Raw genomic sequence first — 27,237 nt, 5'->3', positions numbered from 1 at the left:
AGTTTTCCACAGAAATTCTTGGGCCTTTCCATGTGGCCCTTGGGACTTTGACCAGGCCACACCCTTCCCACAAGCCATTCCTCATTGGTCCTACTCCACACCCTTCTCAAAAGCTTTTTCCCTGGCTAGAATTGCTCTCATGGAGGCATGCACTGTATATAAATCTGATTTTTGCATGGCTGGAATGTTGTGAAGTGTAAAAGGGTAGCTAGTATTTATTTGCCCTGCCTGCTCTGGCTAGACCCAGAAAGTTGCCTACAAGGGAGTGTGGGCTGTAAAGGGCTCCCTACCTCTGTTATGTGTGTATGTCATAAGACGACTCTGCTACCACCATATTCATGGTCCTCAGTGCTCCAGATGAATTATTTTCTCTTTTTGGCTGAGTCCCAAATCTTTTTTGATTTGTGTCTAACCTCCCTTTGTTCCCTTGCAGGAGGAATGGGCTCATTCCATGCTATGGTGAATTGTATAGTACATGTGGTGATGTACTTCTACTATGGACTCTCAGCTCTAGGGCCTGCCTTCCAAAAGTACCTGTGGTGGAAGAAGCACATTACTGCCATTCAGCTGGTGAGTAACAAAGGGAAAGGACCAGGCTACGTATGCCAACATCTCAGCATTTAAATGGCACAAACCACTTGGGCTATTGATCTTTCTCCTGGCAAGTGAATGACCAAGAACCACAGAAACTAATTTGGCACTTGTTTCCTTTGCTAGGCTCTCTGTGTTCTCCCTCTCCTAGCCCCTCCCACCCTGCACTACCTACCTTAGGTTTGTCCATTCTCCTCTGTGGTTGGGGAAAGGTGATATGTCTCTCTGCTTTACCCTATAATCTTTCTCTTGTCTCTACTCACAGCTGCAGTTCGTGATTGTTGCCCTCCACATCACCCAGTACTACTTCATGCCCACCTGCAAATACCAGTTTCCAATCTTCATCCACCTCATCTGGATTTATGGTGTTATCTTTTTCATCCTCTTCTCCAACTTCTGGTACCAGTCATACACCAAAGGCAAGCGGCTGCCCAAGGTCACAACACAACCTCAGCAGAACGGCTTCCATGAGAACGGTGCCATTGCTAATGGCAAAGCAAAAGCCAACTAGGAGGTGGGTGGGATCGAGGTGACTTGGACCAACTGAACCCATGTCTGGGCGCATTAACAAGACCAAGTGCCTAGAGACTGTTGTCTTGCAGTTCCAAGCCACCTTCCCAACTGCCTTGTATCCCTCATTACCTGGCCTTCAGCTGTCCCAGGGGAGAGAGGCTGCTTGGGCTGTCGGTGCTGGTTCCAGCCTAGAGTCTCCAAAGTGCCTGTGTCTGCCCTGGGCTGGGCTCCCTCCAGCCCTGGACCAAAGCAGAACCCTGCTAGATGGGGCAAATCTTTCCATTTAGTTCTATATATTCCATGTGATCCAGGTGGGAATTTTGTTCCTCTGCTCTCCCTAAGTTTGTGTTGCCCTCCGTTCACGCTTCTCTTTACCCCATTGGTGCCCTGCCATTCATATTTGAGTGTAAGTGGTCCCTCGTTGCTGAGAGTCTGAGTCCCCCAGAGAAATCTATTCCTGCTCTGTAAGCAGGTGGGGTGCTGTACGCCAAGGCTTTCATTCCTGTTGCCTTGGCTAGCCTCAGTGTCCATCCCTCCACATAACTCTCCAGCTTTCATTGCTCTGACCCCAGGACTTTAGCAATAACTCTGGACTTTTGCTCCTCATGGGTTGATGACCACAGGCTCTTGCTGCACTGAAGCCCAGGGAGAAGAAATAGAACCTTGTTGTCCAGCTTGCATGCTGTTGCTCTGTGTGCCTTTTTTATTATCGGATCTGCTCTAAGGAGCAGAGGCTCCCTGTATTCTAAGCCTTGGGGAGGACTCAGGGGAGTTGCCTCCCTCCTACCTGAGTTTCTCACTTGTATTCACAGAAATAAATGGACAGAAAGAGAATAGCGATTTTTGTTCTTGATTTCAAGGCTTTAGACCTATGGTTGGTCAGGCCTGGGTGAGAAGTACAAACATTCCCATGGGCCATAAATAGCTATGTTAACTATAAAATAAATGCTGTCATTCAGTTCCAATGATGTGTTCCCCCTGCAGTGACCCGGCATTTTAGTTGAGGTTCATTTAAGGAGTGGGAGTAGCTGCAGAATTAGGATCAAAATCCTGTGAAGCGTTGTAATAAAGTGTTGACCACATTCTGGCTTGCCTAGTGTCTAGTTGCAGATTAATTCTTTACTTCTGTGCCTCTGAGCAAGCTTTGCTTAAACCTCTGTGCAGCATTTGTTTCCTAGGCTCCTGCCTTTCCTTCCTGCCAGTCCAGGCAGAATGCTTATTCTCCTCTATCCTTATATGGAATTTTTTAGGCCAGCTGCCTTCCTGACTTGCACTAGTTTGTTTTTGTCCAAGCTCTCAGCTGCTGGGCAATATCCTGTGCCTGAAGAAGCCCTGGTGCTATTTCCGTGCAGTCTGGTTGGGTGTGACAAGTGGGACTGCTGTCATTACTATTTATGGCACACACAATAGGCCTGTGCTAGAATAAAGTGCCCAATAATGCCAGATCTTGGATCTGGGCTGCATCCTATAGCTAGAATGCTAAATACAAGTATTGGTAGATATGATAATGCAAGGCACTGTAGAATACATCTGTTGTTGGAATAAATCTTGCAGAGTGATGTGAAGATTGCTTATGTTTCTCTCTACCTCAGTGCTGGATTAATGTATTATGTGGCATAAACCATGGTATATGCACAACTGGAGAAGTTTTAACCACCAGCAATTTTTGGTAATACATAACATTAGCCAGTCTTCAAATATGATGATCCTGTTTTAAAACCTTTAAGCAAAGTTCATTGTTAGGTCGAATTAAAAACTTGCAACTACTTACAGTAAATATCTCCACTGCTAATACCCTGCTGTGTACTGCCTCCACCCCATGTCAGAGAAACCCTACGCTAATGCTTATAGTAGCCTTCCATATTTATACAACTGTTTTGACTTAGAATCTTTCATGATGCAAGGGAACCTAGAGATACTATTCAAAAATAGTAAACAATGTTTGTGCATGCCTGTTCTCAGTGTTCTTTCCTGTGCTTTAAATTAACAGCTGATTACTAATCATGCAGCATTAATGAAAAATGAACATATAACAACACATTCCAAATGACGTATGGTTTCCTACTGGAACTGTTTTGCTTTGTCCATTCTACTTGCAAATGTGAGATGAGTTCAGTGATCTTGTGATGCATAGCCATAGTCTGGTGCTTCCTACTGAACAGGACTTAACAACCAATGCTTATAGTCCAATAGAGCCTGTTTTATCACAAGTACTCACTTGAATTAGTAAAGTATGACTAGCATAAACAGCTTTGGCAATATGTCCTGTTGTCATATCCCTTATAGTAGCTGCATGTCACTCTAATGGGATGAGAAGCTATTGTGAACTAGAGTGGCTGGGCATATTATAGAACTGCTTTTGGACTGACTGATAGATACTATTTGAGTGGCTGTAGGGGTAGAACTGCATTTGAAACATGAAGGTATCTGGAGGGGGGAAGAAGTTTCCATGCCACCATCCCCAGCTGGTGGTATTGAAGCATTTACTATATAAGGGGTACCAGCTGCTCTATCAACTACAACTGCTACTTGAAACGGCTTCCTTAAGAGACTGTCTTTTTTTTTTTTTTTTTTCAATAATTTTTATTCAGATTTTCATAAAACATACAAGACAAAATCATAAAACATTCAAAGACAAAAAACAAAATCAAAAATAGTTAAACAAAAAGAAAAAAAGAAAAGAAGAAAAGAAAAAAAAAAACAAAAATAAAAAATAAAGAGTAAAATATTGACTTCCCATTTGTCAAAGATCAAATCAGTTATAAGTCTATAATATATAGCAATCCTGTCTCTTAAGTCATATTATAAAATCACTTTCCTCCAGTAGTTATCTTACTTAATCATCAAATCTCATAAACATTACTTTATTCTTTCCACAAAAAGTCAAAGAGAGGTTTCAATTCTTTAAGAAATATATCTATCAATTTTTTTTTCCAGATAAGCATATCGATTAATCCATCTCATTACTAATTATGATAATCTTATTGTCATAACCATAGTCAAAATAAACATTTCAATTAATCCATCACATCAGAATCTGTTAGGTTCAGTAATTTCAGTAGCCATTGTTCTATTATCTCTATTAGTTCCATTTTCCATCTTCCATCTTCAGTAGTCTTGTTAAGTCCAGTAATTTCAATATCCAATCTTCCATTATCAGTATTCCATAATAATCTTGCTGTCAAAGCCATAGTCATATAATAAGAGTCTGATGGGAATTACCTCTATCCCAAATATTTTCTTGCCATCCATTCTGAATAAGTTGCTGAAATACTGCTGTAAAATCATATCTCTGTTCTTTTTTTCAAAATACACTGGGTCATCTCTTAAAAGTTTTTCCATTGTCACATGGCTGCAGTTAATTCCATAGATTTTCTCTATATTGGGCTCCATCACATCATTCCAGTCCAGAAGATAATCCATGCCATTGATAACTTTATCTCTAGAATCTTCATTAATTTCTTCAGAGATAACATTGAGTTCCAAACAATAGATTTTATTTCTAAAGTCCATAGACTCCAAATCTTGTTCCTGTTCCACGTTTGTTCCAATCTCCGGGATCTCCTCTCTCACAGGGACCCCTATTCCAGTCTCCAGGGTCTCCTCTCTCACAGGGACCCCTATTCCAATCTCCGGGGTCTCAAGAGACTGTCTTTGAAAATGAGCCTAAAGTTCCTAGCTTAAAGTTTTAACAAGCTTCTTACCCACACGCATCTGTTAAGATAAGCTCCATAAATAAAACACAGAAGCAACTTCCTAGTTTTATGAAAGATACAGCTGACATGGCTACCTGTAAGAATATTTACATGGCAATTGTGTACATGAGTGTAATTCACTACTAAATTGATTGCTGCTTTGTTCCAGTGCGGGGTAGAAAGTTCATCACAGAAACTGTATGCACTATAGCAGTGTTACTGTGTTCATACTTCGACAAACCCTTACTTGCCTTTGAGGGATGGGCAGTATGTATGTAGCTGTTATCTTTTTGACACCAGCAAACTTACAAAGTTATATTCCTATCCTGTCATGTCAAAATGCAGTTCAGATACAGAAGCATAGATGTGTAAACCCTAAAACAAGCTATAGTATCTACTTGATTACTGAAAATGGAAATGGACTGCCTTCAAGTCGATCTTGACTTATGGCTACCCTATGAATAGGGTTTTCATGCTAAGCGGTATTCAGAGGGGGTTTACCATTGCCTCCCTCTGAGGCTAGTCCTCCCCAGCTGGCTAGGGCCTACTCAGCTTGCCACAGCTGCACAAGCCAGCCCCTTTCTTGTCCACAACTGCCAGCTGGGGGGCAGCTGGGCTCCTTGGGACTATGCAGCTTGCCCACGCTGCACAGGTGGCAGGGCATGTAAGCTGAGCCACTCACAGTGGTAGAGAGACCATAAAGAGCAAGAAAGGCTCAAGGATAGACTAGCCCTTTTTTATACTATAGTTAAGCAGTATTGGTTCAAACATGCAGCACTAGTAGTAGTTGCTGTTGCTACAGAGCATTATGAATTATTTCTCTACTACCCTTTAAGAAAACAGGGATGAAATCCATCCTTCAGCACATACATTTGATCCTAGCTTATGTGTAACAGGTTTTTTTTAAATCTGCCTTTTGCAAGTCCAAGAATGTGTCAATGTTAACTGCTACCCCAGTTTGTCTAGAAAGATTGAAGTCAGTAAATTGGAACCCACTATTACTTGAAGTTGACATATCTAGTTCAATAATAAGAACCCTCATTAGAAAGTGCTACTGAGCTTGGTGTTCTATACAACCTCAGCCTTTTGTGCAAGCCATAACTTTGAACACAGCCAACTTAAGTCTACCCATTATAGGCCATAACAGCAGCAGTCACTACTCTTTTACTATTCCTTCATTACAACGGAAGCAGAAAAGCTATCAGTACACGGAGTTCTCTATGACAAAGCAGCTTATTTTATGGTACTGTCTCTGCAACTCTATGAAATACAATCCTCTAGGTCAGCTTTGAGTGTAGGATGCAATTCATTCCCTTAATAATTTATACCACAGAAGTTTCTCTTGAACAATAGTACTACCACAATGTGGTTAGTGAAACTTGTTTCCTTACTGTTTCTGCCAGTAGCTATCAAAGAGCTCCTTACGGGGCCCACTGTAATGAGTTGCTTTGCTTTGTCAAGATTAGGCATAACTCCTATTTTTCATATATCAAACACAGAATCCCCCCTCCACAGGTTTGTTGGCAATTATCTTCCCCTTAAGTGGTGTTAAAATCAAATTATTTCACAGGTTGTCCAAAAAACCAAAACAGGTAGTATGGTCTGACAACTGTTCTGGAGAAAAATCTACAGTAGATCAAATGATTAGGTGTGAGCAAGATCAGAGGCTATATCAGAAGCATAAGCAGCTGGTTCTGGCCCAGACGCCACTACCTTCATTTTATGTTTTCAAGTTTAAACATGGCCTGACTGATGTTTGCCTTAACTACATATGATATGTAAAGCTAAAAGCCATCCTGTATCTCATGGAATCATTGGTGGAAGGAACCTTGGATAACATCCATCGAGTTCAACACTATATCTCTAAAACATTAGGAAACTTAGTTATATATACCCTGCAAGTCATCCACTCTTACCAGCATTCTTGCTTATGGAAAGTTTACTCTAGGACTCTATGTAAGCTTACCCTGGCATCAAGTCCCATTAAACACAGGTGTGTGGTGGGTGTACTTTTGAGCTGATAGGATCATGCTGTTAGGGAAAAAAAGGAGAGCAGAAGACAGGCACCTAAATGAATTCAGGATCTTCACTATTAATCTGGATTTAACAATACATGATTTGTTTATATAGAGGATGTGGCAAGTTAAAGTTCATTAATATGCAGCAAAGAGCTGCACAATAACTTTACAACTTTGTGGATGCACCCACCCCCTCACTCGAAATGTGGGAGGGGGGAAATTGTGAAGGGAATTCACAAGCAGTTCCCTCTGCAAGGTCTTCTCCCCCCCTCCAACAATTGCTAGGTTAAATAGCACAAATCTCCCTCACCCTCAAATGCCTGCCTCCACACCTTCTGCTGTTGGTGTAAGCTTTCTCTTTATCCCACTCCTGATCTTTACACTGAAATACACACATCTTTGGCTACTGTGCTAGGCTCAGAAGCACAACCTTCCCAATACCTAATCCTGCAGAGCGCACCCAAAAAAATGGTTACCTGCTGCTGCCATACATTCTGCTATTGACAAGCTCCCTGTCTTCACAGCAATGTCCATACACTATAAACAGCATCCACTTCCTGCTGCTTTTCTATTGCATATGGTTTTAAGTAATAGGAGGCCTTCAGCAAAACAAAGTATACAAAAAACTTCTAAACAAGTAGGCCAAGTTTCATGGTGCACAATAAGTTGATCCTCAAATCTTGCCCATTTTTTTAAAAAAGGATCCTTACTATTATTTGATTTTAACTAAGAATAGTATGGCAAATTGGAACAAAGAAAGTTAAAACAAGAACATGATCTAGGAAGTGGACGGTCAGTGTACTCCATATACTCTGCCAAAACAGGGTCTTGCAATCATACAGAAGTGCCTTTGTAAACACATCTTAGACATTATAGCCATAGATGAACATAAGTAAGTAGCCTTTGGTAGAAAGTGCATGTTGCTCTATTATTACTGCAAGTAGTCCAGCAACTTTTAGCTACCCTTGCCCTAGCGAAGTTTTGCTGATGCCTATATGCACAGGCCTTCTTGATGCAGAGTGCTAGACTCCTTATTTCAAACATTAGAAGCCTCATTTTCAAAAGTCAGATAATTTGTACTTTGATCTGTGGACTGGGTTGCAGGTTTTGTTTTGGAAAGAGTTAGAAACACTAGATTCAAGATAAGCACTCTGGTCTTGACTTTCCTTTAATAGTTATTGGTTTACTTATGTTTTACTACAAATTATACAGCCCAGATAGGAAGTATAAATTAAAGCTGCTTTCTTATGTAAGTCTGTGGCTCATACCCTACCTAGATACCAACCCGTATACCAACACCATTTCTGGAAGGAGTGTGAAGTATTTATTAAATTGTTTAAAATTCTGTACATAAAGCAATAGGTTAGGGAGGGAGTGGAACTAGGCTCAGCGAATGCCTTGATGGATAATGCTGCTCTTGGTGCTGCTCTCTTTCTCCTTCTTGCGTGCTGGGTCCAGCTCAAAACATCGCCAGAGCCTCAATGTTTCATCTGCTGCTGCCGATGCCACTGTGGACCCATCTGGGCTCATAGTTAGGCTTAGCACCCTAGCTGTATGACCTATAGAATGATTAAGAACAGAAAGGAAGCACACAAGCATGCACATTTTCCTGCAGACAAGTTTAAGGAACAACATATGGACCATCGATTACAGCTAGCCCCTTTGTAATCTTTAAAAAGGAAAAAAGTTTCCTTTGTACACAGAAGGCAGCAATACCACCACACTAGAGGTTCGCTGAATCTGACCCCTCAGGCATTTCCATACCATATGAACTCACCTTTCAGCTCAGTGACCTTGGACATGGATGGATATTTCCACACCACGAGGTGGTTCTGGGCAAATCCATGACCAGACACAAGTTCTTTGTAATTTGTAGACCAAAGTACAGCACACACCTGTCAGACATGACACAGCTTACAGTAAGTAGAGTACCAGCTACCCAGAGACCTATTCATGTACAAATGGAATACCAGCAACTCGGTAGCCAATGCTGAAATGCTCCTTGCCTGCCTTTGAGTGTACTCGGTGAACCTACCTGGGACTGTGCATCCACTGTATTGAGGCAGGCACCTGAGCACACATTCCAGATTCTAATATGCCGGTCGCTTGTTCCACCTCCTGTTGCCAGTACATTAGACTGCCATGGACTCCAAGCTACAGCCTAGATGAAAGGAGTCATATGTCAGATTTCCATGTTGCAAGTAATACAGCATACACCTTTTCCATATATAACCCTGCTCACCTTGACAGCTCCCTGATGTTGTGTGAAAGTATGCATAGGACAAAATGACCCACTGTCCCCTTGGGTGCTTGGCCAGATGTTTACCAGATTGTCATTTCCTCCACTGGCCAGATAACGACCATCAGGTGCCCACTTGAGCCCACACACTTCTTGTGTGTGGCCAGCCAGTGTTGCCACATGGTGTTCTGCCACACGAACATCATGATGATGAATGTGACCGGTTCTTGATCCACTGTTAATTAGAAACACAGGATTAGGCCACATCTACAACCCAAAGTATATTAGGAGCACACACACACCCTCCCCAGAGATCTTCTAGAGAAGATCTCTTTCCTCCACTCCTGGTACTCCTTGCAACTAATACTCTAACAATCCCTTGCCTGGGATTTAGCCACACCTGGATAGGATGTAGTTGTTCCAACTCAGGGAGCTCACACGGGATGAATGACTGACCATGTTTCGTAGACGCTTCTTCTGCTGAATGTCCCATAACTAGAACCATCACAGGCAAAGAATTAATACAGCTCGTCTTGCTAAACCCAACTGTGCTCTGGAATATTGTCATTGTGGAGGAAGGGGAAGGAGGTTGAGAGTACTGGTTCCCAAATAATTGAAAATCAATTAGGTGCACGAGATTCAAGGCGGGGTCAAGATGGCTCTCAATGGAACTAGCTCAGTCATAGCTAAACCATGGATATACCCACACTTCACTAGCCTCCACACCCTGCAGCATTTTGAAAAGCAGAGGGGTACCTGCTGAAAGTTCTCATCCTCAACAAGTAACCACTTAACTTCCTTCAGAGGTCATAAATCACTATGCTTACATTGTGCCCTCCCCCAATCCCCATAGCCCATGAAAGCAGCAGCCTCTTTTTCCCACCTGGACCTCTGCGTTACTTGTGCCGATTGCAAGGTAATTTCCCTCTTTAATCCAAGACACAGAGGAGATGTAGTCATCTGCGTGTTCCATCTGCATGAGCTGTATTATTTCACGGGAGTCATGGTTCCACAGATACACTGTTTTATCCAGAGCCACAGCCAGGAAGTTGAGGGCACTCCAGTCAATCAGGTTCAGATCTAAAACAATAGATGAACCACCACTAGTACCAGTCCCTTCCTCCTCCTCCTGACATGCCTCCCCTCCCTGCACAGTGGTCAAGGCAAATGGAACACAGAGACACAAGTCTTCCACAGAAAGCTACATCAATGCAAAACTGACAGGCACCCTGGGAAATACAAGCATATTTATGTTTGCCAAACTATCAGGGGCTTACAGTAGTCATTGCGAATGTCTGGGGCATCCAGAATCCGGTCTGACATGGAGGCAATATATCTACCATTCTTCCGAGTGGAGCCTGGTGTGCTTTTCTGGCTGTATAGCACTTTGAGACTGTTCTGGTATCCTGGGGGCAGGAGAAGAAGAGTTACCATGATTACTTAGCCCAAATCAAAGTCAACCAAGTCAATGTCTTGTCTGTGCTTCCACTGTGGTTGATATACATCTAGTTTCAGCTCATTTGCCCCAGCAGCTGAAAGTTCCAATAGATCTTCTGTGATGTTTGGACTTTTAGCAAATTCTGCTAAAATGCAATGCAATCAGGGCAAGTGACCACCACATCAGACTTGGATCAAGCCATCTGCAAGAGAAGATTCCTCTTCACAGGCACACACTTGAGACCACCTTTGACAATGACATCAACTACGGCTGCAACCTTATGCATACTTTATCTAGGAGTAAGTTCCATTGAGACTATGGGACTTCCTTCCAAGTAATAAGATACAAGAGTGCACCACATCAAGATGATCAATTCTAACTTTTTGAAAAGCAGAAAACTAATCCAAGGAAGGACCTCCCTGCTGCCATTCATGTAGAGAACATTCGCTTAAAGGTTCTGGTTGCTGACCTACACCGGCACAGTCCTAAATAGCAGCCACTTGAACAAAAAACAAGCAATCTTGTTTTACCAGTCTAATACAGAATTACACAAGAAGATGCCCATAAATTGGAGTTATTGCTAATCTGCAGACTGGCAGTAAGTAAAAACATACAGTACTTGCCTACCATACAGGAAGGCATCATTGCCTTAGACAATTCTCAGTTGGAAGTCATGGCACAGCATGTCAAGGGTGCCACCTGCACGAGCTGGAGTATCAGGAGCCACATATCAATTCAGAAGCCCTGCATCTTCAACAATCTAAATACTTGAAATAAATCCCTTGTAGGTTGTATTTTTATAAACCTACCTTCAGGGGCATTCTGAGGCTTCCCACTCAGCCTTAAGATTTTTGCCTCGTCTACATCAAAACCATTCAGATTCATTGCCCAAGCCTTCTGATGTTCCTTGGGGTGGAAAACAAGAACCATAAAAATCTGTGGTAGTTTACTGTATAACAGAGACAGGGAAACTCTAGCTCTCCAAATGTTGTTAGAATGCAGTTCCCATAATCCGTCACTGATCATTGGCTATGCTAGAGTCCTGACACCATCTGAAAGGCCACAAGTTCCCAGCCCTCTTACTCCTACAGGACAGACAGCTCAGCAGCTATATGCCTGCATGCCCACAAGACCATCCAGAAACAGAATTCAGGTTGGAAGGATCTGCATGGCCATCTAGTCCAGCATCTTGCTTCAACATAAGGCAGATCATCCACACAAGCCAGTGTACCATAAGCAGGGAGCAGGTGACGAGTTTGTAAAATAGATATCCTATAATAGCAGCGGGGAACTTGCAGCCCACTTGTCTAATCCAGCCTTCTAAATCCCTCAATCAGCCCACCAGGCCTGTCCTAGCAGCCTCACCCACCTGCCAATCTAGCATCATTTTATGTGCTATACCACCACCATACTAAGATTAGAGATAGGAGTAAAAAACAGTATTTCCATCCACCCTCACCCTGGCATGAATGCGGATGGAGAGTAATACTACCATTTACTCTTATTTTAATAACGTGATGCTTAGCAGTAAGATTGGGATATACCATTGCTTTGGCTTTGGGTGGTATACAAATCAATCAATCAATCAATAGCTCTGCATGATCTTTAGAGATCCTCTGCAAAGAACAGGCGAAGGGGTCATTCCAGCCACATCCACCCCAACACCGGAGTAGAGAGGGCTAGAAATCCTGAGTGTGTATGTGTGCACATGCACATGCCTGGTGTGTAAAAATATATTTTTGAGTGTGTGACTACATGCAAGCACATCTGTGAAAGCATATGCATGTGCTGTCTGTCTGCATGTTTGTAACAAGGGAGAGAAGTGGCACATGCCTTCTCTTTTGGACCATATGTTTGTTTTGCCCTGCCTGCTATTGGAATGCAACCCCCAGAAATTTAGTGAAGTTCAGATCCTGTTCTTGGGCTGAAATACATTCTTCACACCTGCCTATACCCTATGGCTTGAGTTATGTACATAATTATGCACAAATGACAGGCAAAGGGCATGTATTGGTCATTTTGATCTGGTAGCTAATATGGGCAAAAGGGCCTGTATAACTGCAGAGCTTCAGAAGTCTAGCATCGATTACTACCGGCCTCTTTTACGCTCTCCATTTTCAGCTATTAGCCTATTTTCAAGAAGCCTACTTTGCCAATTATTAGGTCTCAAAATAATTTCCCTGTGCCATTTCTGTGTGGGTGACATTAGGAACCATTGCTCTTTACTACCACTAACTCATTTCTCACCTTCTTAGTGGGTGTCTCATCAGAGGAATCCTCTTTGGTCAAGAGGAAGTTGGCCACATCCATTTGCATAGCACTGCGATTGGGAATGTATCTATCCCCTCCGGTTTTGTTTGGAGTGTTTTGTGCTTTGGAACCCGACTTGCCTGCAGAACAGAGATACAGCAAAACTTATTGCACCTCATTGATCTATATGTGCTAGGACAGGTAATTCTTGACTCATAGGAAGGAGTGGGTACTTCTGTGAATATTCCAAAGTACCACCAGGGATGTAGTGGATGTGCCGCTTCCAAGATCTAGTTGGAGAAAGACTACAACACAAGCTGATGGCATTTGGAAGCTTCTAGGCTCAATCTATAGCCTCAGACATTTAGATGCTGTCTGCTCACCCATTTAAGATACAACATGGATCTTACCTGGTGTCTTGGAGGGGGTCTTGCTCGTGCTATGAGGTCTGTTAGTTGGCTTCATTGGTGAAGGAGCGGTGGTGTCAGGGGTAGGTCCAGAGCTGGCAACAGCAGCCTCCTTAGCTTTGCGCTGCCATCGAGCAGGAGGTGCATTGGGGATAGGGGCATCCAGCTTCAACAGCCCATGCAAGTCAATCTCAAACAGAAACTGTGCCATATCGATGGGGCGCTGTGTGGATAAAGCCAGAAAGTTAGTCCACATATATAGCAACAGTAAAGAAAGGGACAACAGAGATCATCCAGAACACATCTGCATCTTCATTAGTGCTGTGTGTAAACTTTCTGCCCCATTCCAAGTTAGCTTGGCCTATAGCTCTGAGATACAAGGCCCATTTCGAGGTTCAGATCAGACAGGGGCTCGCATGATTAAGTGTGCCTGCATCATATAAATACAATTCCCTGTGCACAGAAAGGATCACACTCCCTTCTCACCAATATTTAGTTTTCTACCTGCAAGAACCCCCCCTCCCGCTTATGCAAGAGTATTCAACCACGGGAGCCCCCACCTGCAGTATGAAGCACTACTAACCAAGTACAGGTTTTGCACCTTTGTGAAAGCTACCTAGCAAGAATTAAGTTCCTTGTACTTTACAGCATCTCTCTTCCACCCCACCCCCGGAGTTTCATCAGATCACGCACTACTTTCATAAACTGGTTTGCGACGACAGTTGTTTCTAGTAGTCACGCGCCCTCCTTAAAATAGTCAGAGAGTACCTTCCCAACCTAGGGAACAGGGATGCCTAGTGCACCACCCAGCTCACCAGCCCTAGTACTTAAAAAGTGACTATGTGGGTTGGCAACCACATCCCAGGATACGCCGGGGAGATTAGGCAAAAACCGAGGGGGCGCGAAGAGATCAAGGGAAACAACCAAAGGCAAGGAGAAGCTTGGATAGCCACAACCGCGACACGAAGGACCGACTTAAGGAAAACCTCCTACTCACCTTTTCTCTCGTTCTGGATGAAACTCTTCCGGCCCCTTCCGCCATTCAGGATTTAAACTCGCCACTTTGATTAGCGATTGGTCGTTTCGAACATAACGGCCGCCGGGTACCGAGGCGGACAGGCCGCTTTCTTCTCCCTCATTGGCTCTTACGATGAGAAGGTGTGGCTTTGCTCTGGGGAAGATCACCGGGAGGAAGGTGGGGCCCATGGGTAAATCTGGGGAGGCTCCCATAACTCACACTGCTCCGCCCAAGTGAGGAGAGTGCAGGCGCTTCCCATAATGCCTGGCGGGGAAAAGCTAGTTGCTATGGTGCTCGACGCTGTAATAACGGTCCAAAATTCCAAGCGAGTCTTTAAACCATTGATTCGCTGCCAATCTGTTTCGGGAGACTTACTTATAGGGAGCCAGGTAGAGAGGTCTGCGCGTCTCCTATTGAACCGTCTCTGGCGGCTGTATATTATGCGGTTAGAGAAGTGTGGGCCGTGGCCCCTGCCAAAATTATTGCTCCTATAAGCGACTCCCTGTGTTACTTAGCTAGATGATACTGAGGATGACTGGCGTTCCGGGCAGGCGAGAGCGATGCTATGTAGTGGGATGTTTTGGATGGATCCTTCCTATCTCTTCGGTTTATTACAAGGGTATTTTGAAGCTAATGGTTTTTATAGTCTGTTACCCACCGAATTTGCAAAATAGGAAGCTGCCTTGCATTAAGTCAGACCATTGGTCCATCTAGCCAGTGTGGTCTACACTGACTGGCAGCAACCCTCCAGGGCTTCAGAACGGAGTATTTTCTCAGCTCACCTACTAGATCCCTGGTGGTTGAACCAGGGACCTTTTGCATGCAAAGCATTTGCACTAGAGCCCCTCTCCTCTGGAGCCTATTCCAGCAGGGATTCCCAAACTGGTCCATCAGCGAGCTTCATTCAGGTGGCCCGTGGTGTGTCTGTGAAGAGCAACGGGGGAGTGGCTGTGAATGGGGGGTGCAGTGCATGAAATATTTATATTGATTTTTAATTGCATTTTTGCTTTTATTTATTATATTGTACTATTCTGTATTTTATTGCTTATAGAATTCAAATTGTAATACAATAAAATACAATATAAGAAATAAAAAGCATTAAAATACAATTAAAATCATACAGCACCTAGCACAGTTCATTACAATTGCTAGAACAGGCAAAAAATCATTAAGTAGTCCGCCAAGACCCTCAGCCATTTTTAAGTGGTCTGTGGATTTTACGGTGGGGGGACCACTGTATTAGAGATCATTAGTACAGGCGCCAGCTTTCAATAGGAAGTGCCAACAGAGCTATCCATCATGCTAGAAATTGGGGGAAGTGCCAAGTTGTTTCAACTATTAAGGCAGGAAACTGGGAGGAAGTTATTAGCTGAACCTATCCAAGGTTTTTGCAGCTCCAGAGCTCAATAATCTGCTCATTACTCACCCTGTAGGAATGAGTATTAAATGCAGCATTTTATTTCCTGCTCAAAATGTGCTTGACTTCCAACCTTCTATAATGAAGTCAAATATCAAGTAATGATGGCTCCCTGCAGGTGAGAAAAACATAGCAAAGCACAGGTAGGCTGCTGCTCTTTCAGCCCTGGCCTGAGAACCCAGCTCTAGCATTGTACCTCAAAAATGCAATCTCATCCCCAACGTCATGCATGCTGCAATTTTGCAGACCCTGGGGAAAATAGCTGGCTGGCTTCTTGATGAACATCTGAATAGCCCGTTGTGCCAATGCATACTGTGATTAACAAATTGCTTAAAGTTGTTTGTATGTAAACAAACAGGCCCACTGATTTTAACAGCAGAAAGCCTTGAAGTGCAAGAAAGTTAATTTGAGCATTTGTGCTATGGTTAATTGCTGGAAATCTATGTAAGCTCTTCTGCTTTGCACTAAATTAGTCTCTAAAGGTGGGTTTGGAAGTAGGATATTGGCCAGGATAGCTTGTTCTCCAAATGCTAGACCAGAGACAACTGCAGGCTCGATGCAGACAGGCCAATGCTGCTTTTTAAGACACTGTGCAGTACAAGCCTACCCATGTATATTAATGACTAGTTTTATTAAGCCTGCAAAGCCTGGTTCTCTCAGTTTTTCCAGAATTGAGGCAATGGCCCCAGGATAGGGGAGAGTACTTTTCTATGTAATAAACTTGCAATCCTGTGAAGTAACCCAGTTCAAGCTAGTGGATCTTTATTCTTGATCAATAGCTTAATCATTAACATAGATGGCATGAAACAATATACAAGGAAGAGCAATGAATAAGTGATATATACAGCAAGTGTTTTGAAGGCAGAGTGTCCTCACATTTTAATAGGTATATGAGAAACTGGTCCCTTTGGGAAGCCCTATGTGTTACTTTTAATTTACCATCCCATCCTGAATACTCTTGCAAAACACTCTCCATTTCTTATGTACATCTGTGGCTTTTCTCTCTTGTCTATTCCCACTCCCTCCCTTAATCCTGTAAACATTTTGCAAAAACAGTATTTCTGGGATAAGAGGAGATTTGCAATGCTTACCTACATTTGTTATTTTAGTTATACTGGCTGTAGTTTGCATTCTTCTAAGTAATGTCTGGAATCACAGTGTTGAATTCTGCTAGCATTTACTCAGAGCAGACCCATTCAAATTAATGGACCTAAGTTAGTCATAACCATTAAATTCAATAGGTTTACGCTAAGCAAAAACCTAGTTGATACTACCCACAAGGTTACATGCATCTCTAAATATGGGTCACACAGATAAAAATGTTAGATGTTATTGGTGTACGCTACACTGCTTCAGATTCCTCTTCCCTGACTCTAAATCACTTCATTATACTCTGCATAGCACCATTTTCTAGCTGGCACCTGGATTGAAATACTGGATGCGAACACATGGGAAAATGGCAGTTGCCCTGTTTTTTTTCTCCCATGTGGAGCTCCTGTCTTCCTCCCACCTTCAATAGGTAAAAGATAGGTGTACATATCAACAATCTGAACACTGATTCAGGTCATACTGATTCAGATCTTGTCCTCCTCATGTGGACTTTGGGGCTTTGTTTCATTTTTCATTCCACATATACATTTATTCATCATCTAGATTTCATTTTTTAAAGCAAGATCAATTTTGTAAAATCACTACAGGAATGGGAGGAGGTGTCTTTGTGACTAGTGTTAGCCAATCACTGCTGTGCATGAAATGGTAAGCTGTATTCAGAGGTGGTTTACCATTGCCTTCCTCTGAGAGGCAGTGACTGGCCCAAGGTCACTCAGTGGCTGTGTGGTGGTTCGAACCCTGGTCTCCCAGGTTGTACTCAAACACCTTAACCACTACACCACACTGGCTCTGCCCAGATTCTGTTCTACACCCACAGACCCAGTTTTCTCTGAATTGAATCCTGGAGAGACAATTGTTCATTTGAGTAGACCAGGGGTCACCAACCAAACTATCATGGGCAACAAACACACACTGTGACCAACCACACATCACAGCTTACTCTATTGGCTATAACATAATTATTTCAAGCCTTATTCTAGCCGGGGGGAGGAGGTGTGCTTATGGATACCAGGGAAGGCTTTTGTGGGCATATGTACTGCCATGGACACCAGACTGGTGGCCCCTGGACCACAGTGAGTGTGCTTTCACAGAAGCTGCGCTACTCAGCATTATGATTGTAGAAGCTAGGCCCTAATATCCTCTGACAATGCCAGTAATTATAGTGATTCCTCAAATGTAGGAGGCAATTATGGTTAGTGTGATTTAAAATGAGGTGAAAGGTGGAGTGGAGTGAATTGATCTTTACAATGTGGCCCACCTCAACATGGAGTGATTCTTATAGCCACATTCACAAGCTGCATGTATTCTTATGCTCCTGATTTATTGGTGTGATTGGCTTTCTTATCATGCCTCCCTGAAAACACCCCAGTACAACTGCCAAATCACTCTACTTCATGGTGTGAAAAGTCTTAAGGGGCTTTTTGCAGGTGTGTCTGGCTCTCAAGATATAAATAAAGCCTAATGGAGCGGGTAAAACAATAGGGTACAATTTCTTAGGAACTGTGCTGCATTTGGAGATCTACGATAGACCTTGGTTACCAGTTGCCATGTGGGCATATATCCCATTCAGTTTTTACTCCCATCTTTCAGTCTAGTAAAATCAGCTGCTAAGGACAGTGGGTCCATGGAAAATAGATTCAAGGTGCAGGAATAGTTAGCAAAATAGCTCCCCTGCAGCAGCTCAGAATATCTTGTTATCTGCTGCAAAAATCCACAAGACCAAATCATCTCCCTTGCTGCTGCCCTCTAATGAACATGTATAGTCAGCCCATCAGCAGATAAGACTGGTTAGATATGTGTGTGGCAGATGTGGATGGGTCCCCAGAAGTTTCCCATCTTCTTTCCTCTTTTGTCTCAGGAGCGAGAAGTGATGTGCTAAATAAGATGAAGGGCCTTCGCTCAACCTTCGGTTCATAACTTATGTGTAGATCATGTTCCAAAGGCAATGGGATGGTGCCATGCCCATCATCAGTACCACCAAAATACTCGTTTTCATAATGATTCCCTTGGGGAGTGCTAGGACTCAGCCCCATGGGGTGGGAAGAAGGCTGGGTGTCCCATTCCACCTGCTGCAGTGGAGTACTATTAAGGAGAGGACCATTGCTAGGTGTTTCCAGGGGTATCTCAGACAGGACTTCCAACAGGGAAGTCAAAGGTGTATCCTCCAAAGTTTTGTTGCAGAAGAAAGCATTCACCTAGAAGATGCAAAGGAAGCAGCATCAGAAACACAGAAAGGCCTCCGGTCTCGACCCTCTCCAATCTGCACACCCTCTATGTATGTTACTCTTGGATTACAAAATTAGTATCTGGGGAGGGGATTAAAAGAACTCTGGGGAGAGGATCTCAGCTGATGGAAGCGACATTAGCATGGGATTTTGTAATATGAATTGAGAAGTTAAGTGTTCTGAAAGCTAGAAGAAATTACACAGAGAGAAATGTTAGTCTAATAGTCCTGTTTTTCATCCCTCTTCGTCACTGTTAGCAATATCCTCGTTTAATTTATGTATATCCTCTTTTGATGTAATAATGGCTTATTAATAATTGGACTACATTAATAACCATTCCTAAAGCTGCTTGGGACATGATGGTAAAGAATGCTGTCTCCTTACCTTCCACCATGACCATATACACATAGCACAATTCAGAATTAGAATGACAACTGAAAATCTATTCATTGTGGAAAAGACTGCCTCTGCTCCTAAAGCCTTCTCACATAATGAGGCCGCACCCCCATCAAAACAACACTGAAGAAAGTAAAACAACAGGTTTGGTGAACTGCTTGTAAAAAGAAAAAGATTACTCTGTCTTCCTATCCACTGATGCTTTGGTATTAGTGCTTGTCTGGAAGAGGAAGGCCTCACCTGCTGTTTGCTGTTATCCTCAAGGAATCCATCCAGGACGTGGTGAAAGTCTGGAATGGGGGGCCAGAGCTTTTGTTTCACACTGCTTAACAAGAAACAATGAGCGTGAAACTCAGGGAACCCGGATGATCTCAGGATGGACTTTGTTCCTTAACAGGCACAAATCTGCTTCTATCATAGAACACCAGCCCCATCCAAAAGTATGTTTTTTGTCTGGCAGCAATCTCAGTCTGTGACACCCCTGCCCAAAATACCCCCCCCCCAGAATTAGGTTTGAAAGAACCCTGCTATTGAGAGAGCCCCAAGCTATACCATGCCCAGCCTAGGAAGGGGGAAGAATTCATGGAATGGAGAAGGCCTTTTTGGAGGCCAGATGTGGGAGTTCTCCCCAGCTCCAATCCCCCACCGCTTGAAAGGAGTCTCCTATTGAAACCAATAGGGAGCTTTTTTCATGCCTTCTATTTATTTATTAATTATTTGATTTGATTTATAACCTCCCCCTTCTTCCAGTAGGAGCCCAGGGCACCCTAAAAACATTTTAAAGCATCATAAAAACAGATGTTAAAATATATTAAAACACAACAACCATTAATAACTTATTAAAACAAAACATCTTTAAAAACATTTCAAAATATATTAAAAAGCAATTCCAACACAGATGCACACTGGGATAAGGTCTCTACTTAAAAAGCTTGTTGAAAGAGGAAGGTCTTCAGTGGGCACTGAAAAGATGACAGAGATGGTGCCTGTCTAATATTTAAGGGGAGGGAATTCCAAAGGGTAGGTGCCACTACACTAAAGCTCCATTTCCTATGTTGTGAGGAAAGGACCTCCTGATGTCTGCAGGAGGCCCTCACCTGCAGAGCACAGTGATCGACTGGGTATTAAGGGATAAGACAGTCTTTCAGGTATCCTGGTTCCAAGCTCCATAGGGCTTTGTACACCAAAACTAGAACCTTGAACTTAGCCCTGTAGCTAATAGGTAGCCAGTGCAATTCTTTCAGTAGTGGAGTGACATGTTGGTGATAACCTGCTCCAGTGAGCAGTCTCGCTGCCACATTTTTTACCAGCTGCAGCTTCCAGACCAACCTCAAGGGCAGCCCCACATAGAGCACATTACAGTGATCCAACCTGGAGGTTACCAGTGCATGGACAACAGTGGTCAGGCTATCCTGGTCCAGATACAGCCACAATTGTCTTACCATTCAAAGCTGGTGAAAGGCACTCCTAGCCACTGAGGTCACCTGGGCCTCTAGCAACAAAGATGGATCCAGGAGCACCCCCAGACTACGGACCTGCTCTTTCAGAGGAAATATGACCCCATCCAAAGCAGGCAACTGACAAATTATCCAAAGTCGAGAACCGCTAACCCACAGTGTCCCCGTCTTGCTAGGATTCAGTGTCAGTTTATTGACCCTCAACTAGCCCACCACAGAGTCCAGGCACTGCTCCAGAGCTTGCATGGCCTCTCCTGATTCAGATGTTACAGAGAAATAGAGTTGGGTATCAGCATACTGATGACACCTCACCCCAAATCTCCTGATGACCGTTCCCAAGGGCTTCATATAGATGTTAAACAGCATGGGGGACAAGATGGTACCCTGTGGCACCCCACAGCCCAACTGCCAGGGGCCAAAATACAATTGCCCAATGCTATTCTCTGAAAACGACCCTGGAGATAGGATCGGAACCACTGTAAAACAGTGCCTCCAATACCCATCTCACCAAGTCGCCCCAGAAGGATAGCTGCCGAGAGATCAAGTAAGAATAACAGGGTTGCACTCCCCCCATCCTTCTCCCAATAGAGGTCATCCATCAGGGCGACCAAGGCCAATTCAGTCCCATAACCAGGCCTGAACCCAGACTGGAATGGGTCAAGTTAATCTGTTTCATGCAAGAGAACTTGCAATTGCTGCGCCACAACCCTCTCAATCACCTTCCCTAAGAACGGGGTATTTGCGACTGGGTGGTAGTTGTCGCAAACCAAAGGGTCCAGGGTGGGATTTTTCAGGAGCAGTTGAATCACCACCTCTTTCAGGGTGGCTGGAACCACTCCCTCCCACAACAATGTGTTGACCGCACTTTGGATCCACTAGGTCAAACCCCCTCGGCAAGAATTAATACACCAAGAAGGGTAAGGGTCGAGAGGACACGTTGCTGGCCGCATTGCTGCAAGCACCTTGTCCACATCATTGGGCTGCATCAACGGAAACTTCCCAAGAAGTTGCAGCAGAAGTTGCACTGGACACCTCACTGGGGACGACAGTAGTAATTGCATCAGAGAGGGGTTGCAGCTCCCCAGTTGTGATCCCCCGAAGTAATCTCCCACTCACTGCATTCAGGCTTGAAAAAAGCCTTTTACTGGCTCCAGTAGAAGGCTTGTTTCAAGTCCAATAGGTTTGTGCGTACGTGTGTACATACACATTTCCTGGAGAGTGCAGCTGGGAAGGCAAGGTTCATTTGCCTCCCCAGCTGCATTCTCTGGGAGGATACCCCTGGGGGGGGAAGCAACAATGCCTTTTTGGGGGTAGTATATAACTGTGCAAGCAGTGGGGCTCTCCTCCCTCTCCTCTCCCCCATATCCCCAGAACAGATTTGTGCACAGGGAGAGGAGGGGGAGAATGTTCTATTGCATGGAGAAGTCCTTGTGCTGACAAAACATTCACTTTAGCACTATGTTGGATACAAAGCCTAATTGCTTGTGGAGGTGACAGTGTGGTGACCATATGTTGTATGTAGGAGCGGTGAGGGCGGCGAAAAAACAACATTTTGCCGCCACTATTAAGTCATCTCTTTGCCGCCCAGCGGAGCTTTTTAGAGTTGTCCGAGGGCTACTCCATCCAGGGCCACAGGACACGGTAGAATCATCGGTGGCCCGCTGTAATGAGTTTGCTGAGCACTTCCAGCATAAGATCTCATGCATCCGCCAGGACTTAGACTCCCATTTTATAGCAGTTGATCCTAGTGAGGTGTCCGGAGCACAGTCTTGTCATGTTTTATTGGATGAGTTTCAGTTGGTTCAGCTCAAGGACGTGGACAAGGTGCTTGGACAGGTACGTGCAACCACTTCGGTACTGGATCCTTGCCCCTCCTGGCTAATAAAAGCTAGCAGGGATGGAACAGTTGGCTGGGCCAAGGAAGTGATAAATGCCTCTTTACAAGAGGGAGTGGTCCCTGGCTGTCTGAAAGAGGCGGTGGTGAGACCACTTCTAAAAAAACCTTCCTTGGACCCAGAAAATTTCAGCAGCTACAGACCAGTAGCGAACGTTCCATTCCTGGGCAAGATCTTGGAACAAGTGGTTGCTGGCCAGCTCCAGGTGCTATTGGATGAAACCGATTATCTAGGTCCATTTCAGTCGGGTTTTAGGCCTGGTTTTGGCACTGAGACGGCCTTGGTCGCCCTGTTTGATGACCTATGTCGGGAGAGAGACAGAGGGAGTGTAACTCTGTTGATTCTCCTTGATCTCTTAGCGGCTTTTGATACCATTGACCATGGTATCCTTCTGGAGAGGCTCACGGAGTTGGGAGTTGGAGGTACTGCTTGGCAGTGGTTCCGCTCCTACTTGGCGGGCCGTCTCCAGAAGGTAGTGCTGGGGGAACATTGCTCGACACCGTGGGCTCTCCAATGTGGGTTCCCGCAGGGGTCGGTATTGTCTCCTGTGCTTTTTAACATCTACATTAAGCCGTTGGGTGCGGTCATCAGGAGTTTTGGAGTGCGTTGTCATCAGTATGCTGATGACACGCAGCTCTACTTCTCCTTTTCATCCTCGTCAGGTGAGGCTATCGATGTGCTGAACCGTTGCCTGGCCGCGACAATGGACTGGATGAGAGCTAACAAACTGAAGCTCAATCCTGACAAGACTGAGATGCTGTTGGTGGATGGTTTCTCTGATCGGATGGTGGATATATACTCTGTCCTGGATGGGGTTACACTCCCCCTAAAGGAGCAGGTTCGTAGTCTGGGAGTCTTCTTAGACTCTTCCCTCTCACTTGAGGCTCAAGTAGCCTTGGTGGCTCGGAATGCGTTCTACCAACTTCGATTGGTAGCCCAGCTACGTCCCTATCTGAGTAAGAAGGACCTTACATCAGTTGTACATGCTCTGGTAACCTCGCGTTTGGACTACTGCAATGCGCTCTACGTAGGGCTACCTTTGAAGACAGCTCGGAAGCTACAGCTAGTGCAAAATGCGGCGGCCAGATTGTTAACAAGGACCAAGCGGTCCGAGCACATAACACCTGTTCTGGCTCGCCTGCACTGGTTGCCAATACGCTTCCGGGCCAGATTCAAAGTGTTGGTATTAACCTATAAAGCCTTATACGGCACGGGACCACGATACCTGTCGGAACGCCTCTCCCGATATGAACCGACCCATACACTACGGTCTACTACGAAGGCCCTCCTCCGGGTTCCAACTTATAGGGAGGCCCGGAGGGTGGTGACAAGATCTAGGGCCTTCTCAGTGGTGGTCCCCGAATTGTGGAATAGTCTCCCCGAGGAAGTGCGCTTGGCGCCGACATTGTTATCCTTTCGGCACCAAGTTAAAACCTTCCTCTTCTCTGAGGCATTTTAATTTAAGTTACTTAGTTTTAAATGCGTTGTAACTGTTCTTAGATTGTTTTATTTTTATATGCTTTGTTGTATTATATTGTGTGATTTTATTGTATTTCTGTTGTTCACCGCCCAGAGAGCTATTGCTAGTCGGGCGGTATAAAAATCTAATAAATAATAATAATAATGTGCATGTGTATGGTTCTGATGTGTGCATGGTTGCTGTCTGGGAATGATGCCCACAACGGTTTCTCCAATTTGCAAATAGGCCCCCAAAGACTTCTAGGTACTGAATGTTAGAGCCGAGCTTTGCATATGTTAAGCTGGGGTTCAGTTACCTGTAAATGGAAAGGCAGGTGCAGACCAGCCCTAGCACAAGTCCTGCACAGAGCAACAGAGTTGCTGTCACATTTAAGATGGTTGAACCTACAGAAAGAAACATAGGGTGAAGCTATGACTGAATTATGCCAGCACTTTTCTAAATGCCCATCCAAGGCTCAGTATTTCTCACTTTTATTTGTCTGCCACCTCCTCCCTTCCCCAGCTATGCTCTCTACACCTGAACCCCCCTTATTATATCCAGTTCTGCATGTCTGTTTGGGCACTGATGGTCTCTTACCTGCATCAGGTGGGACGTCAGTACACACAGATTCTGACCACACACTCCAGTTCCCTTGGAATTTCTGTCCATCTGGCTGAGCACGCAGCTGAAAACAGTAGTAACCCTCAGTTGCTAGATGAATTTCACTGTTGTTTGAATACTGCACCTGCAGGGTCTGCCCAGATAACGGCCCCATCAGATGTGCTTGCCTGCTTAGATTCACATCCAAAACCCAAAGCAGAGCCCTGGGCAGCATTGTGCTATCTAGGTCATGGCTCTGAGGCTGTTCTGGGTATGGCATTCCACAAGCATCACTTCTCTGGGCCAATAGAAAATTGTAACACTGGCCTATTTCTCACTCTTTCTTCCTCCCTATTAAAGGCCTTGCTTGTTTTGAAAAACTGGAGGATTGATTGGGGTCCTTTAGTGTCTCTAAGCCCCTTTGTTTAAGCTTTTCACATTTCTGGTTGATTGCCTTGAATTTATAGCCACATATGGTAGTATGGCATATGGGGCTGCCCTTGAAGATTGTCTGAAAATTGCTACTTGTGCAAAATGCTGTGACAAGAATACTGGCAGGGGCATCAGGCCATTACTCCCATCTTAAAACAGCTACGCTGGTTGAACAATTGTTTTGCGGACCCAATTCAAGATGCTTACTTTGATGATGTTTAATGCCCTAAATGGCTTGGGACCCAAATATCTGCAAGAACGACTTCCTCCATTTTGACTAGTCTATGCTCTAAAGATCAGCAAATGAGACCTTCCTGATGTCCTTCCTCAGAATGAGGTATGTGGTGTGGACCCCCAGGAAAGGGCCTCTTCAGTGGCAGCTCCTTGTATGTGGAACTCCCTCCTTACTGAGGTGCGTCTCGCCCCATTTCTTTATCCATTTAGGCGGCTAGTTAATACACATTTTTTTGGCTGGTGTCTGGAGGAGGAAAGGCCCGATTGCTGCTGCTGCTATCCGAAATAGTTCTTCAATGATTTTGATGTGTTTTTAAGTACTGTGTTACTGTATTTTTATATATATAAATTTTATTTGCCTGTTGTAAACTGATCTGTGGCTTATGCAAAGGAAGGTATATTAATTATCTAAATAAATAAATAAATGTATTTATATTAATTACACACTAGTGACAGATGTCCTTTAGACATTGTTCATTCTCCCTGGTATTTAGTGTCATTTCTTCTGTGCGCTCTGGACAGCAGAGGCCTGATTAATTTGTTGGCAGGAAAGAGAGACAGGCTCTGGTGCTGAGATTTATTGTATGCACGACGCGTTTCGGAATTTATCCTTCTTCAGGAGCCAAAAACATAAAAACAAACTAAAATCATTGTCATGAAGACAACACCATGGTCTTATACATTAACAAAACAGTATAGGGCATTTTCTTCACATTTTTATGGGGAGGGTGAGAGAGTTTTATGTTGTAGCTGGCCAGCACAAGATTTTGTCTTGCTTTGTTTGAGCTACACAGTACAGTTTCATAAGGTGTCAGTTTAATGTGAATGTTTAAGGATACAACATAATGACAACATTTTAAAATGTATGCAAAGACAGCCCTATGGAATGTGGTCTTTAAAAGTATTTTGTTAATGTATAAGACTATGGTGTTGTCTTCACAACAATGATTTTAGTTTGTTTTTATGTTTTTAGCTCCTGAAGAAGGATAAATTCCGAAACGTGTCGAGCATACAATAAATCTTCTCAGCACCAGAGCCTGTCTCTCTTTCCTGCCTTTAGTTTGGTGCTTTTTTCCCTTTTGTCTCTGCTAATTAATTTGTTCACATATGTACTGGGGCCAGTAAAATGTATCATGCCACCCCTGGGATCTCAGTGTCTGAAAATTATGGTACTTAAAGAACATAAGAAGAGCCTGCTGGATCAGGCCAGTGGCCCATCTAGTCCAGCATCCGGTTCTCACTGCTCGCTCCTAATTCTAGGTCATTAATGAACAAGTTGAAAAGTACAGGTCCCAATACCGATCCTTGAGGGACTCCACTTTCTACAGCCCTCCATTGGGAGAACTGTCCGTTTATTCCTACTCTCTGCTTTCTGCTTCTTAACCAATTCCTTATCCACAAGAGGACCTCTCCTCTTATTCCATGACTGCTAAGCTTCCTCAGAAGTCTTTGATGAGGTACCTTGTCAAACGCTTTTTGAAAGTCTAAGTACACTATGTCCACTGGATCACCTCTATCTATATGCTTGTTGACACTCTCAAAGAATTCTAATAGGTTACTGAGACAGGACTTTCCCTTGCAGAAGCCATGCTGGCTCTGCTTCAGCAAGACTTGTTGTTCTATGTGCTTAGTTAATCTACCTTTAGTAATACTTTCTACCAGTTTTCCAGGGACAGAAGTTAAGCTACTTGTCCCTTCCTCCTGTTGCCATTCAGCTGCCGCATCCTATTGACTCCTTCGACCTGTGCACTGGAAATGCCACCAAGAACTAAGGAACTCTGGGAACTGTAGTTTTTAAGAGAGCACGGCTGCTTCCAGGTTAGGTGTTTACATCACAATTGCT

The 27,237-nt window shown here is 44.0% G+C and overlaps 3 protein-coding genes across 8 annotated transcripts in view; 1 reads left to right on the top strand and 2 right to left on the bottom strand.

Moving 5' to 3' along the window:
* ELOVL1 (ELOVL fatty acid elongase 1) overlaps positions 1 to 2,669 on the top strand; it is a 29,360-nt gene extending 26,691 nt beyond the window's left edge. For both annotated transcript variants that reach the window (XM_061632651.1, XM_061632652.1), the window contains exons 7-8: positions 434 to 570; positions 857 to 2,669. In XM_061632651.1, coding sequence (XP_061488635.1) covers positions 434 to 570; positions 857 to 1,102 — 383 coding nt within the window. In that variant the 3' untranslated portion in view covers positions 1,103 to 2,669. The remainder of the gene's footprint in view (positions 1 to 433; positions 571 to 856) is intronic.
* A 5,449-nt stretch (positions 2,670 to 8,118) lies between these two features.
* Positions 8,119 to 14,249, bottom strand: CDC20 (cell division cycle 20). Of its 2 annotated transcripts, none has more exons than XM_061632649.1 (11): positions 14,149 to 14,249; positions 13,155 to 13,374; positions 12,742 to 12,884; positions 11,304 to 11,400; positions 10,334 to 10,462; positions 9,940 to 10,136; positions 9,457 to 9,551; positions 9,060 to 9,291; positions 8,853 to 8,978; positions 8,595 to 8,712; positions 8,119 to 8,376 (listed from the first exon to the last, which is right to left on the bottom strand). In XM_061632649.1, exons 1-11 carry the CDS (start codon positions 14,191 to 14,193, stop codon positions 8,204 to 8,206), a joined length of 1,575 nt encoding a protein of 524 aa, XP_061488633.1. In that variant the 5' UTR covers positions 14,194 to 14,249; the 3' UTR covers positions 8,119 to 8,203. The 2 variants fall into 2 exon arrangements, with proteins under 2 accessions (XP_061488633.1, XP_061488634.1); XM_061632650.1 differs by lacking the exon at positions 14,149 to 14,249 and adding an exon at positions 14,076 to 14,116.
* Positions 14,250 to 16,331: 2,082 nt separating this feature from the next.
* MPL (MPL proto-oncogene, thrombopoietin receptor) overlaps positions 16,332 to 27,237 on the bottom strand; it is a 39,986-nt gene continuing 29,080 nt past the window's right edge. For 2 of the 4 annotated variants that reach the window (XM_061632645.1, XM_061632648.1), the window contains 4 exons: positions 24,726 to 24,882; positions 24,445 to 24,532; positions 19,558 to 19,642; positions 16,332 to 18,891 (listed from right to left, as the gene is read on the bottom strand). In XM_061632645.1, coding sequence (XP_061488629.1) covers positions 18,460 to 18,891; positions 19,558 to 19,642; positions 24,445 to 24,532; positions 24,726 to 24,882 — 762 coding nt within the window. In that variant the 3' untranslated portion in view covers positions 16,332 to 18,459. The remainder of the gene's footprint in view (positions 18,892 to 19,557; positions 19,643 to 24,444; positions 24,533 to 24,725; positions 24,883 to 27,237) is intronic. The other 2 variants (XM_061632646.1, XM_061632647.1) reach the window with 2 other exon arrangements.

The sequence above is a fragment of the Rhineura floridana genome, chromosome 6, assembly GCF_030035675.1.
Source record: "Rhineura floridana isolate rRhiFlo1 chromosome 6, rRhiFlo1.hap2, whole genome shotgun sequence".
Taxonomy (NCBI): domain Eukaryota; kingdom Metazoa; phylum Chordata; class Lepidosauria; order Squamata; family Rhineuridae; genus Rhineura; species Rhineura floridana.
Note: the sequence above shows the minus strand (reverse complement) of the source record. Positions and strands in the feature narration are given on the sequence as shown.

Coding starts and splice junctions, on each gene's coding strand:
- CDC20 (XM_061632649.1), bottom strand. CDS start 14,193: ATGGCGGAAGGGGCCGGAAGAGTTTCATCCAGAACGAGAGAAAAG. Junction 9,552..9,939: donor CAAGTAACGCAGAGGTCCAG/GTGGGAAAAAGA, acceptor TGATGGTTCTAG/TTATGGGACATTCAGCAGAA. Junction 8,377..8,594: donor CAAGGTCACTGAGCTGAAAG/GTGAGTTCATAT, acceptor ATCATTCTATAG/GTCATACAGCTAGGGTGCTA.